Source organism: Oryza sativa, chromosome 1 (genome assembly GCF_034140825.1).
Source record: "Oryza sativa Japonica Group chromosome 1, ASM3414082v1".
NCBI classification, from domain to species: Eukaryota; Viridiplantae; Streptophyta; class Magnoliopsida; order Poales; family Poaceae; genus Oryza; species Oryza sativa.
This window is the reverse complement of record NC_089035.1, coordinates 3272620-3285956: the sequence shown is the minus strand read 5'-3', so window position 1 is coordinate 3285956 and position 13337 is coordinate 3272620. Positions and strand designations below refer to the sequence as shown.

The 13337-nt window shown below is 43.8% G+C and overlaps 1 protein-coding gene across 2 annotated transcripts; it reads right to left on the bottom strand.

The window, feature by feature from the left end:
- Nucleotides 1-745: 745 nt before the first annotated feature.
- Nucleotides 746-4712, bottom strand: LOC107277018 (receptor-like protein 7). Of its 2 annotated transcripts, XM_015769454.3 has the most exons (2): nt 3102-4712; nt 746-2813 (listed from the first exon to the last, which is right to left on the bottom strand). In XM_015769454.3, exons 1-2 carry the CDS (start codon nt 4453-4455, stop codon nt 919-921), a joined length of 3249 nt encoding a protein of 1082 aa, XP_015624940.2. In that variant the 5' UTR covers nt 4456-4712; the 3' UTR covers nt 746-918. The 2 variants fall into 2 exon arrangements, with proteins under 2 accessions (XP_015624940.2, XP_066162973.1); XM_066306876.1 differs by lacking the exon at nt 746-2813 and having other exon boundaries at nt 2843-4712.
- Nucleotides 4713-13337: the final 8625 nt, after the last annotated feature.

Here is a 13337-nt window from a genome sequence, read left to right as displayed (position 1 = left end):
TTTATTGATCATACAATAAAATCAATATTTTTAGAGTTATACCATTCCTCCAAAATATCAGGCATACTTTCCAATGACCATGCACAAAGATATAGGATGTATTTCATATTCCAATTATTCCCCTAGTAACCATCCAGCTTTACCTTTTCCATTCATGAATGCAATAGATATAGTCACTAGAGATAATAATTGTAGCTATTCTAGTCATTTTCAATGTCTCAATTGTCATGTACAAGGCAAGATACACCTTTTCTTTGGACAAAGGGAGTACTTGGTGCTTGGTAGATCCTTTTGTTTTTCAGCCTATTTTCGGCCTTGATTTTGCATTGTTCTTAGACGAGCCCAGCTTGGACTTTTGGCTTCTGTTTTTATTAAATGGAATTCATAACACTGGATCATATTTAGAATGCCTGTTAATTTCTTCTATGAAGCCATAAAAAGGGAAAATAAGAAACTGGAAACTAATAGCTTCTGTGGATGTGAGATAAAACTATAAAAGTTTAGCTGACTAGTTTGCTCTGTAGAAAAACAGTATGCAAGGTGTATGAGAGCTCACTTGGAGATTGTGCTATTTCTTAAAAAAATTGTTGTAGTTTGGACATTACAAAATTTAACTGGCTGCTCTGATTGGTACCCAGTAACAGTTTACTGTTTTCATAAGTTCTAATTCTTTGTTGGACTCATTTACCAATTAAGAAAACCATAACATTCTTTTAATAAGTAACATCTACAAGAAACCCAGACCTTAATTTCAACAAGCATTTTATATAGCACTCATAAGTGATACCTGGGAAATAAGGTCATTTCTAAGTTCACGCTATTATTTTAGGTAAGGACACACAGTGACGGGGCAAACTGCTTTTAAGTAATAACTACACTATTTTCCAAAGCCAAAGCAAAGTAGATTCAGTGATATTTCTAACAAATACAGTAGGTTCCCCCTTTGACCTGGCAAACCAGTTGAAATATGATTGTCAGCATAAAGCCAACCACAAACCCCAAGCCAGCAAAGACAAACATTAGGATGACCCCTACTTTATCTTGCCACAAACTGCTGTCTTCTGAAGAAGCTTCTGTATTTGGAGTTATTGAACCAGAACTATCACAATCTTTGGATAGTGGCCTTCCACAGAGGCCCAAATTACCTTCAAATGAACTGTTGGAAAACGACAAGAACTGGTTGCTCTGTGGTATTCTTCCAGTCAAGTTGTTATTCGAAAGATTCAGCCAAGAAAGAGAAGTTAGAAATGTTAACTCATGTGGTATTACCCCTGAGAGCTGGTTCCAAGAGAGATCCAAGGACTCTAGCTGAGCCAAGTTACCAAGCTGTTGCGGGATTGCTCCAGTGAAATTATTATGTGACATGTTAAGTCCATGAAGTGAAACAAGACTCCCTATCGTTCCAGGAATAACTCCAACAAATGAGTTATTTGAGAAATCAATTGCTTTAAAGGTAGTTAGCATTCTATTGAATGTCATATCAAACCCTTTGTATGTGATAGTGATGATGTCTCGATAGATAAATCCTTGTGAAAAGTTTGTTTGGTGCTCCAAAACTTGTCCATCATCGACATTTGCCATCATTGATTTCAGTTTCTCAAACCATTTTGGGGGCAACTGACCAGATAGAGTGTTATTGGCTAAATCAAGTATTTGCAAGCTTGAGAAGTGATCCCTTGTTAGATCACTATTATGGAGACCCTTAATTGTGCCATATAATTGGTTTGATCTCAGTACAAGAACTCGAAGCTTGGGAAGATTCCCCAGCCACAAAGGGAACAGATCGAGGATGTGATTGTTACTAACATCGAGGAGTTCCAGACTTTTGCAGTTTGATAGTGTTCTGGGCAGCCTCCCTTCAATTTGGTTGCTGTTCAAATCTATAGTCTCAAGCTTACATCCTTCTTTAATGCCCTTAGGCAACATCCCGTTGAATTTATTCCCCCTCAAATTCAGTACCCTTAAGCTTCTGCCTTCTACCAGACAAGATGGAACGAAACCACTAAAGTTGTTATCAGATAAGTACAGGAATTGGAGTTTCTTCATACTACAAATGGAAATGGGTACATAGCCTTTTAGTTTGTTTTTGGACAAGTTAATATAGGCTACTTTGTTAAGATACCTACCAAATGTACGTAGTATGGAAGAGAACCCATTGTTTGAGTAATCCAATACAACTACACCATAAGGCAATGATATGGCTGGTATGGGTATTTCTCCTTGAAGTCTATTGAAACTGAGATTTAGATGGCTTAGATGTGTAAATGTAACAAGAGAGGGAGAGTTCTCCAGGCTAGTAAATGCATTGTTCGAGAGGTCCAATGATCCAAGGGTGTCCTTCCAAATCTCCCATATCCATCCTGGTATAACTCCACCAATCTTATTACTTGAAAGGTCTAGCTCAAGAATGTCATATAGATGTCTCAGAATTCTTGGAAGTTTTGTGAGGTTGCAACATGCTAGTCCTAGGTGCTGAATCTTAGGGAGATATTGAGATGGAGAATCTTCTCCATCAATCACCGACAGCTTATTGTTAGAGAAACCCAGAAAATAAAGGCTTCTTAGTCTCCAGAAAGGCCTAAGTTCCACTATGCCGGTCAAGTGATTTGACTCAAGATTGAGATACTCAAGATTTGGAAGACAGAAAAATGATTTGGGAATGGGGCCATGAAGCCAATTGTTGCTTAAATCAATGTCATACACAGATGAAGATAATGGAACAGGGATGTCTTCTAAATGACCAGAAAGTTGATTAGAATCTAGATATAGTGATTGCAACGCAGGAAGTGCGAAGATGGACTTTGGAATTGTTCCTGCATACACATCTAGTTATAGTCAACAAGCTATAATTTGTAGGCTCTCTTATAAATATAAATAAAAGTAGCAGTGCAAATGGACTGGACTCACTGGAGTAGAAGCTAATTTTTAAGTTACTTGTGATCTAGGGCATTTCCTAGTCAATGCGGCAAAATACTAAAACATCAATAACCTTTTAAAGTAAGGAGTAGGTTCTATTCAGTATTACCACCTGTACTGTACTACTGTACCATTAGAAACTGTTGAGCTATGATTGAGATTTCAAATTCTTGTAGGGATCTCACCATTGAGGTTGTTGTTTCTGAAGTTCAAATTATTGAGTTGGATCAAGTTCCCAATCCAAGAAGGTATGGGCCCAGACATGCTGCAATTGTAGAGCGTTAAACTTGTCAGATTTGTAAGATTGATAATCGAAGAGGGCATCAATCCAGAGAAGTTGTAATTGCCAAGCTCCAGGTATGTCAAATGTTTAAGGCTGCCTATCCAAGAGAACGACACCAGCTTCCCTTGTCCTGATCCTCCATAGAGCCGGAGAACTTCCAGCCAGTGGAGTTCTCTGATCAAAAGGATATCAGAATTCATTGAAGCCTCTACTGTTGTAAGGCCCAAATGCTTTAGATACTTGAGATTGACCACTGATGCTGGTATGGCGTTAGAACGGTTGGTCAATATGAGATCCAACACTTCCAGACGACTACCAGGTAGGAATTCTGGCAACTGCACACAAAGCTTATTGTTCCAGTATAAATCAATAAACTGCAGCCTTTTTAGTTGGAAGATCTTTGTGGGGAACTGACCCTCAAAAGCATTGCCAGATAGCTCCAGAATTGTTAAGAAAGAGAAGTTGGCAAAGAACTCAGGAACCATGCCACTGATGACATTGAGTCTGACGTTGATCATTGTCAGTGAACGGAGTCGTGAGAAGGAGGGATCAATGAAACCAGACAAGCCACATGACATGAAGCTAAGTATCTGAATCTGTGGAGCAGAAGCTGCTACATCGCTTGACCAAGTTGCCCCGCTGCTAGAGAGGTCCATCTCATCAAGGTAGAGCTCTCTCAGATTGCTCAGGTTTGCTATGAAGGTCTGAAAACTTGGCTCCGTGAGGTACAAATTGGGGTTATGAGACAAGTCAAGAGCAAGCATGTTGCTCAGATTTCCAATGCCAATGGGGATCTGGCCAGCAAAGTTGGTCGCAGAGAGGTCAAGGCTGACAAGTTTCGAAAGCCGCTCAAACCCAGAATCTGGGAGTTGTGCTCCCATGAAGTCATTGCCACTGAGGGCGAGGTTTGTGAGCAAGGTGAGGTTGAACAGTGCAGGGTGCAGCCCATTGCTCTGAAGATAACCATCACTGAGGTCCAGCACAACGACATGCCCAGAAGCCATGCGGCAGGTGACGCCCTCCCATCGGCAGCAGTCGGTGTCCGGTTGCCAGGACGAGAGGCGGCTCGCGTCGTGGAAGGAGCTCTTCAGCTGGAGGAGGGCGGATGACTGAGATGTCAGGCATCTGATGGTGGTGTTGCTGCTGTTGGCAGCAGCATGGATGGAGTATGGCTGTATGAGTATGACGACGATGGCAATGAGGAGGATGAGAAGAGGGAGTTTGTGGCTGTGGAGGCATCTATGCGTGTAGTTCATCTTGCGAGTTCACTTGGTGCTTGCTTACTGAATCATGTGAAAACTTGACATCCTGGCTCCTGACCATGCATATATATCGCGAATTTCATTCCTCTCCGTGTGAAAACTTGACATCCCGTGTCATCCAGGCCTGTTTCTGTACAATCTATGGCCTATGGCCTGATTTAGTTCCCAATTTTTTCTTCAAACTTTTAACTTTTCTATCATATTAAAACTTTCCTACACATACAAACTTTTAACTTTTTCGTCACATCATTTCAATTTTAATCAAACTTCTAATTTTAACGTGAACTAAACGCACCCTATGTTGGCTAGTGAGATTACATAACATCTTGCTTCCTACGATCTGGTAAAGCAACCCATCAATGGACGTGGAGTTCACTCCGTCTCCGTGGGAATGGCGGGCGAAGTCAAGGTAAGCTCATTCATTTAAAGTCAAGAAGAAAAACCAATGACACTGTTCATGCAGTGTTGGAACCCCTTCATTTTTCTCCAATAAAAGTTAGATGAAGATTAAGATTTTTATGGCACGTTTTTTAAACTACTAAACGGTGTGTTTTGTGCGAAAACTTTCAGTATGAAAGTTGATCTTTTAAGTTTATAATAATTAAAACTTAAATTAATTATACGTTAATATCATCTTATTTTACATAAAAAAACTTAATTTTTATCATATTCTTTTCTTCTGAAGATGGTGTTGAACCGTTGATCCTTACATGTGAATTTTTCTGTTGTGAAATGACGCCTCTGTTTTAGTCCTGTCGTTGTCGATGACTGCATGGCTAGTCTTTAGAAAATGAAATATGAGCCCGTGTCGCGGTGTGGTAGCGTAAGCTTAACGTTCAACCCATGTACTGTCGCGGCCGTTGAATGGCTTTTTGCGTACAGACTGTTTGAATATCTGGAACGAAACGGACCTACTACCTCCATCGTAAAATAAGTATAGCCATGAGTTATCTTCATCGTAAAATAAGTGTAGCCATGAGTTTTCTATACTTAGATTATTTAGACTTGAGATGTACTCCCTCTGCCCTAAAATAACTTAACTTAGATGAGATATGATTCATCCTATATCAACGAATCTGGATATGTCTCTGTTGAAATTCATTGGTCGATCATTTTAGGGCAGAGAGAGTGCAATGGCATAGAAAGTTTAAACCGCATTATCAATTTATCCGAGCAGGTACAATTGCAGGATCAAAGTTAGCTTTAAACATATTTTAAGAAGATAAATAAGAAGAGAGAAGAGTAGCACGCTACAGATTTATAGCCAGCTGTAGCACGGACTTCAAAACGCGGTGTTTGCATAACAGGTGGGACCAATTATTAATAGTGTAATATATAAATATTGTATAAATAAGCTATTAGATTGACTATAGGTGAATTGGAGCTAGTAGTTAGCTATACTATTAAACTTGCTCTCCGGGTCAAGGAAAAAGGAGCATCTTCTCTGTGGCTCTTGTTTGTTGGCCTGACGAAGATGCAGAAAAGATTCGAGGACGTGTCCTGCCATGTACGCTAAGCTTTAGGGTGTATTTAGCTCACGCTAAAATTAGAAGTTTGATTAAAATTGAAACGATATGACAGAAAAGTTGAAAGTTTATGTGTGTATGAAAGTTTTGATATGATGAAAAAGTTGAAAGTTTGAAGAAAAAGTTAGGAAGTAGACCAGATCTAAAATGAGATGAAGACGGTGCAAGATGGTCAGGTAGGCCTGGTCCGGCAAGCATGGAAGCGAGCTCGCGATCAAGGTTTGTATGAGGAGGACGAGTACAAGTAACAATGGCTCGTTCTCTCGTTGGGCTACCCGAGGGGACATCTTGGCGGGTGGCGGCTGAGTGAGAATGAGTGAATGACTATTGTATACATGTAGAGCTAGAGAGAGCCTGTTCAATACTCCAAGCCTGACTTGTGTGACTGTGAATTGTGATAGTGTGATGGTGATATATACTAATATCAAATCAATCAAAGATGCCGTTGGCATCGTAGTCGTATCGTACATGGGACGTACTTAACATGTTTTGATCGTGTCATTATGTGAACAGGTGTACATGCGTGTAGACCTTTGTCATGATCAGACAAATCACAAACTGTAGCACTTACGGACGAAAACAGATTAATCCGAGAGCATATCCGCTCCTTGCAGATGGCTGTAGTGCCGCACACGTGACACGTCGCGTAGCCGTAGATCCGCCAATTCACCTCGGACACTAATCGTGCTACGTTTGGAAATAGTACACAACTACACTGAGACCGAGAGTGCTAGCTGGATAGTACTAAACAGAGACACCCTTCTTTTCAAAAAAAGCTACTAATACACTCAATATCTATATATTTTTTCTTCTTAAAGAAGTTTCTCTTAAATTACTCAAACGATTTATAATCCGATTACATCGTTGTGTTCGTAACAATTAAATCTTTACAACAAGATCTCACATGATTATATTTTGATGAAAAATCATAAATTACTTTTATGATATGTCTAAATTACTTTTAGATTTCACTAAGTTACTTCTTAGACATATAAAAGTAAATTTAGTAAAGCTTAAAAGTAATTTACATATATTATAGAAGTAATTTATAACAAAAAAGAAAGTAACTTTAATTTAGAACTATGTCTAGATTCATTAACATCTATATGAATATGGGCAATGCTAAAATGACTTACATTATGAAACGGAGGAAGTAACTCTCTATAGTAGAAATAATTATATTGTGAGTGAACTGAAATAAGAAACTATGTAGAGTAAATTCACGAGTAAAGTAGAGAAGATTTATAAAGTCCACAAAATATAGAATTAACTAAAAACAATAATAAAAATAATCAACTTAGAGTATTATGAATGTATAGAAGTAATTTAGTCAAATATAAAAGTAACTTATATATATATGATAAAAGTAACTTACGTATATAATAAAAGTAATTTATAAATATAAATATTTTTCATCGTAATATAATCATGTAAGATCTTGTTGTAAATATTTAATTGCAACGAAAGTAATGGTGTAATCAGATTGTAGATTGGATAATTAGTTTAAGAGAAAATTCTATAAGAAGAAAACAAGATATGCACTATTGGATATACTAATAGCAACCAAAACTCCTAAAGTACTAGCACGTGGGTGTCTCTGGTTAAGACTAATTGGAGAGGCCTCTCCAATTAGATTTACCGTTGGAAATACTGTTATTTGAGAAGGAATAAGTCTGTTTTATCTCCCTTAATCGCAAAATTGGATGTGCCCTCACAATCTTTTAAAAGAACTTTTTTAGAAATAATACAAATTTAACGAAAATTGTAAAATTAGATATTGGTTGTCTAAAATTACAAATTTAGCACACTGTCGAAGAACAGATTGTTCGATTGGGCTTAAAATATTGGGAATTTGGGATGTGTATGCATGCACATGCATCGAGTGGGTTGTGGAGTTCGGTAGGCTGCACATGCACATGTACTATTTTCTTTTTTAAAAAGTAAAAAGTACGAATTACCTCCCTGAACTATCGCGGTTGTATGATTTACCCCCCTAAACTCGAAAACCAGACATTGCTCACCCTGAACTTTCAATACCGGACAAATTACCCCCTTCGACCGAATCTAGAGCGGTTTTGTCCTACGTGGCGTACACGTGGCAATCCAGTCAGCATTTTATTTTTTAAAAAATAGTGGGACCCGCCTATCATACCTTATCTTCCCCTCTTCCTCATCCTTTTCCCCTCTCTCGGGCTCAGAGCGTGCAGCACGGTGAGTGGAGGCGCGTGGAGGCGGACGGGTAGTCGGTGCGCGGGGGCCGGTGATGAGCGGCGGGCGGCGGCGTGCTGGGGCGGACGGGTGGTCGGCGCGCGCGGGCTGGCGGCAGAACGCAGGGAGGACGTGGCAGGCAACGGGCGATGCCGAGGAGGCCAGGAGGGTGTTGGAGGCGGCGGAGAGAGGTGCGGAGCCTCTTCTCGGTTCCGACGGGGAGTCAGCGGGATGCACGGCCTCCCTCCCTCCCTCCCACTCTCTCTCTCTCTCTCTCTCTCTCTGCTCAGGCAGGCGGCCGGCGATGAATCATCCTCGGGGTGGCGCGGCGAGTGGCGCGCGTAGCGTGGAGGGCATGGTGGGAGGCGCCGAGGAGGGCATCGGAGGCGGTGCGCTACGGCGACGAGTTCGCCGTCCATCCATGTCATCCCCATCAACCGTCGTCGCCGTCAACCGGAGCCACACAGCCGCGCCAACGATTTCCTCTCCCCGGCCGTCGCGCCCGCCGCTGCTGTAGGATCGAGATGTCGACTAGAGGGGGGGGTGAATAGGCGATTTAAAAACCTAAATGACACTTAATCAAAACTAACCTAAGTTTCTAGGCTCGGTGAGGGTTAAGTCTAACTAAGCAACTAGGTTATGTTTTGCAAACCTATGGTGATAGTGGCTCAATTAATTCTCTAGGAAAGTAAATTACACTCCTATGTCAATGTTTTGCAATCCTAGGGTGATATGATCTCAAGTATGTCTCTAGGAATGTAATTGCACAAATGTAAATACGACAATCAAATGACACAAGGAGACAAGAGATTTTTCACCGAGGTTCGGAAACTCGCCAGTTTCCTACTCCCCGTTGAGGCGAGCCCAACTCCACCGCTCAACCACAAAGCCACCGCACGCCCCCTTCGTCAAGGGGTGGGTAAGGCGGGAGCCGGCCCACGGAGAGGACTACCCAAGCCTCGATCACTCGGGGTAGTTCTTCCTTCACTCCGAAGGTGGTGAACTCCAAACCACTCACAAACCGGCGCCGGGCCTCCTCCACAATCTTCTCGGAGAGGTCACCGGGCAACTCCTTCACAAGCCGTCTAGGAGGCGGCAACCTCCAAGAGTAACAAGCAATGACGCGGCTCGGAGATGATCAAGTGCCACACTAGCTCTACAATGGAAGCAAATGCACTTGACTCTTGGCTAGAACAACCCTCAAACACTTAGATGGAAGAACACAAAGCTCAAGTGGGTGTATGAGAGATGCAAGGGGTGTATGCAATTGAATTGGGTGCCAAGAAAGCCCCCTTGATGCTGGAGGGGGAGTATTTATACTCCCACCAACCAAAACTAACCGTTGGGGGCGAAATCCCCCAACTCTGTGTGCCGCCGGTCTGACCGGAGGTATGTGGCCGGTCAGACCGTGCTACTCTGCAACGGCTAGAAAACTAGCTGTTGTAGCCCTATCAGAGGGCCCCATCGGCCTGGCCGGTTAGACCGACGTTGAGTGGCCGGTCAGACCGGCCTCGGCTCGGTCAGACCGCCGTTAGCTCGGTCTGACCGAATACCACTCCGTCGGCTTTGTATCGGCCACCCCGAGCAACACCATCCCGGCCTCCAGGGGGCCGGTCTGACCGCACAAGTGCCTCCGGTCAGACTGGCCTTATGCACCGGTCAGACCGCGCACTTGGGGCCGGTCAGACCGGCCAGGGCACTCTGGTCAGACCGCCACTATGTGGCCGGTCTGACCGCCCCTGGTCAGGCCGAGACACAGTGAATACATATGTGTGTGTGTGTGTGATAAAATGTGAGCACAAGTCTACATGCAAATGACCTAATGTGGCAATTAAAATCATCTCTTTGCTAGGTCATTACCCCTCTTAATAGTACGGCGAAGCTAAAGATAAACTAGCAAATTTGATCGCCTTACACCTCGATCAATTTAAAACTAAAGCACTAGTTTTACCGTCTTCTTTTCCTTCGCTTTGCGCCGTCAATTTTAATCCTTCGGTGATCATCCATGCGTACATAATAAGTGAACCTAACTCACAATGAATATCTCAAAGATAACGGTTAGTCCACAATTAGCGCTTGTCATTAATTACCAAAATTCACAACGGGGGCCTAGATGCTTCAGCTGCTCGCCGCCGGCCGGAGCGACCTAGCCATGCGCACCGCCACTCGCCTCCCAGCTCCGCCCTCCGCCTCCGCGTTCGGCGGAGGAGCGGGAGGCTAGCGGTGGAGATGGCGAGGCGGCCGGAGAGCGTGGGGTTATTGACGAGCACGAGGTCCTGGACTGAAGCGTGGGAGGGAGCTGCCACTTGAGCGGCGGGAGCGGTCGCGTGTTATCGTCGCCAACGAAGCAGTCGTAGACGAAGAGGCTGCATAGGCGCGGGAAGGAGGCGGCGAGGAGGCCGGACGTGAGGAGTGTGGCGGTGACGGAGGCGGAGGGCGCCCGCGCAGCTCGGGTTGGCAGAGAAGTCAGAGACGTAGCCGAGCGAGATGCTGACAACATGGGACGCGTTGCCATCATCGTCGTCGTCGTCACAAAACACGCCATGCGGGCCGGCGAGGCAGAGGTCGTCGGGGAAGCCGGCAATTTTTCCCCTTCCCTTCTCTGCTTCTCTTGTTCACGAGGTGGAGGCGGCGAACGGTCCGTCGTCCTGGTCGTTGGCATCGTGGCCGTCCAACCACATCCGCCGGCGAACACAGAGCAAGCTCGGGCAACCGGCGATGGAGGCGGCGAGTTCGGGCGGTCGGTGGTGGAGGCGGAGGCAGAGCGCGTCACGTTCGCCGTAGCCGTGTGCTCTCTTCTCTGCGAATCGAGAGAGAGAGGCAGAGAAGGGAAGGGAAAAAAACGCTGACAAGTGGGTCCCACTTGTTTTTTATTTATCTTTGCTGACTGTATCGCCACGTGTGTGCCACGTAGGCTGAAAACCGCTTCGAACCATGTTAGGGTGGTAATTTGTCCGGTCTTAAGAGTTTAGGGTGTCAAATGTCCGATTTTCGAGTTTAGGGGGGTAAATCAAGCTAACTAACCTGTCGAACGGCCCAAGCTGTTGTTTGACAGGTATGCTTATTGAACAATGCTTGTTTGACAAGATGCTAAATTTGTAATTTTATCAACCAGCATTTACTTTTATAATTTTCCGAGATAATTTCACTTTGGGCCATATTTTATTGCCAAAGTTTCACTTTGTACCACCCTTTATCTAATCTTTTCACTTTGGACTAGTGCACAATGGACCACCCCAAAACACATTTTCATTTCTTCGATAACTTCGAGCAAATTGTTAACGGCATGCCAGCAAACTTTCATACCTATATGCATGACATACTTTTGTCTAAAGAGACGCTAGACATCACAAGCGAAAAGAGTTAGGGTAGTTCACTGTGCAACAAAGGCAAAGTTACCTAGTCCAAAGCGAAAAGATTACGTACAGGGTGGTCCAAAGTGAAACTTTGGTAATAAAACATGGCCCAAAGTGCAATTCACTCTAATTTTCCATTAAAGTTGTACTATTTCTAAAAAAAACTCCTTTTAAAACTAGTGGAAACCGACTCCTTCCATAATTTAAGTTTATTTTATCTCACTTAATTGCAAAATCAGATATACCCTCACAATCTTTTAGATTATTCTACTTTAGTTAATTATAACGGAATTGCTAACCTTCTGTCGACAAAAAATATATCCCCAAATCTTACAGATTTTGGACCATCGGATGAGCTGCGCGATTCGTGCTCCAGGCCTTCTCCTCTGACTCTGGTGACCTCCTCCTCTTCTCCAGCGCTGGCGACACCCTAGACTCCAGCAAAGGACCCTACGGGTTAGGGTCCTAGGACGTGGTGGAGGTGGGAGGGGTGGGAGGGGGAGGGAGAAGAGGGGGAGCTCACTGGCTTTAGAGGGAGGGCCGTGGGAGGCGGCAGCCTGGCGGTGGGTGGCGGATCGGGCGGGCGGCGAGGCGCCGGCGGCAGTGCCAGAGCCGCGGGGATGGAGGATGACGGTGGGCTGGCATTGGTGGCAGGGGAAAAGCAAGCGTGCGGTTAGGAGGCGGTGGACGATGGTTGCGGATCTAGTGGCGGGGAGCCACCAGATACGGGGAAGACAGCGAGGCGGGGGCACCTCACATCCTCGCCGTCGCGGTGTTGAGAAGAAAGAGAGGGGAGAAGGGGGAGAGGGGAGAGGGGAGAGGGGAAGGGGAGAGGGCTCACCAGGGGTCCTCGCCGGCGCCGTTGACTCTTTCCGGCCAGTCGGCGAGGCGGGCAAAGGTGCGGTGGGGTGGTGGCGGGGAATCGCGCGAGGGACGGGATGAGGAGTGGTGGCGGCGCGATCTGAACGGGGGAGGAGGAGAGGAGTTATGGTTAAGGGTTCTGCACGAATCTGAAAGCATATCCAATGGTCCAAAATTCGAAAGATAGAAGATGGGATTTTCTGTCAACAGATATATGATAGTCCCTTATTATAATCCAGCTTATTATCTGACTTAATAATCTAGATTATAATAATTTTAACCCGAAACAAAAAGGACTGAAAATCGACTCCTTCCATTATTTCGGGAGCAGTTTCGTTCTACATGACACTTCATAGTACCCACATATGCACAGGATGTAGCCGGTCGCCGTGTACGGCTGTACGCCTACGATGTACTCCCTCCTTCTAAAAGCCAAAGTCCTATTTCATTATTTGGTTTTTCCAAAAGTCTAAGTCCTATTTGTAGTCACTGTGCTATATTAAATTTTTGATCGAAACCCAAGAAGTCATTTTATTTGTAGTCACTATGTGCTATATTAATTTTTTTTATCGGAACCCAAGAAATCATTTTAGTACTTATTGGTTGCATGTTCATTGGTTTTGTCATATGATGAACTAGTTGGCACCCCACGTCTTGCCGCGGGATTTGCTAGTTTTATCGTCAAATAAAATCAATATTTTAAATGATTAGATGTAACTCTGTATATATACAAAATAAATGATAATGTGGCTTAATATATAGCCTATGCTATTACAATACCATTCATCTTTTATTTTTTTAAACGTTATTGTGATTTCTTATGATGCACGAAAGTTATTTTCATGCACAATCTGGATGTCGTCTATTAGAGTATCCTGCACCTCTTTGCTTTATATCAAGCTTGTTTCAAAAATAGGTTTATGTT

Bases quoted from the DNA above. Each gene is read 5' to 3' on its own strand.
- LOC107277018 (XM_015769454.3), bottom strand. From the start codon at position 4,455: ATGAACTACACGCATAGATGCCTCCACAGCCACAAACTCCCTCTTCTC. The intron at 2,814-3,101 runs GTGAGATCCCTA...ATGTGTATGCAG, and splicing joins CAGAAACAACAACCTCAATG to GAACAATTCCAAAGTCCATC.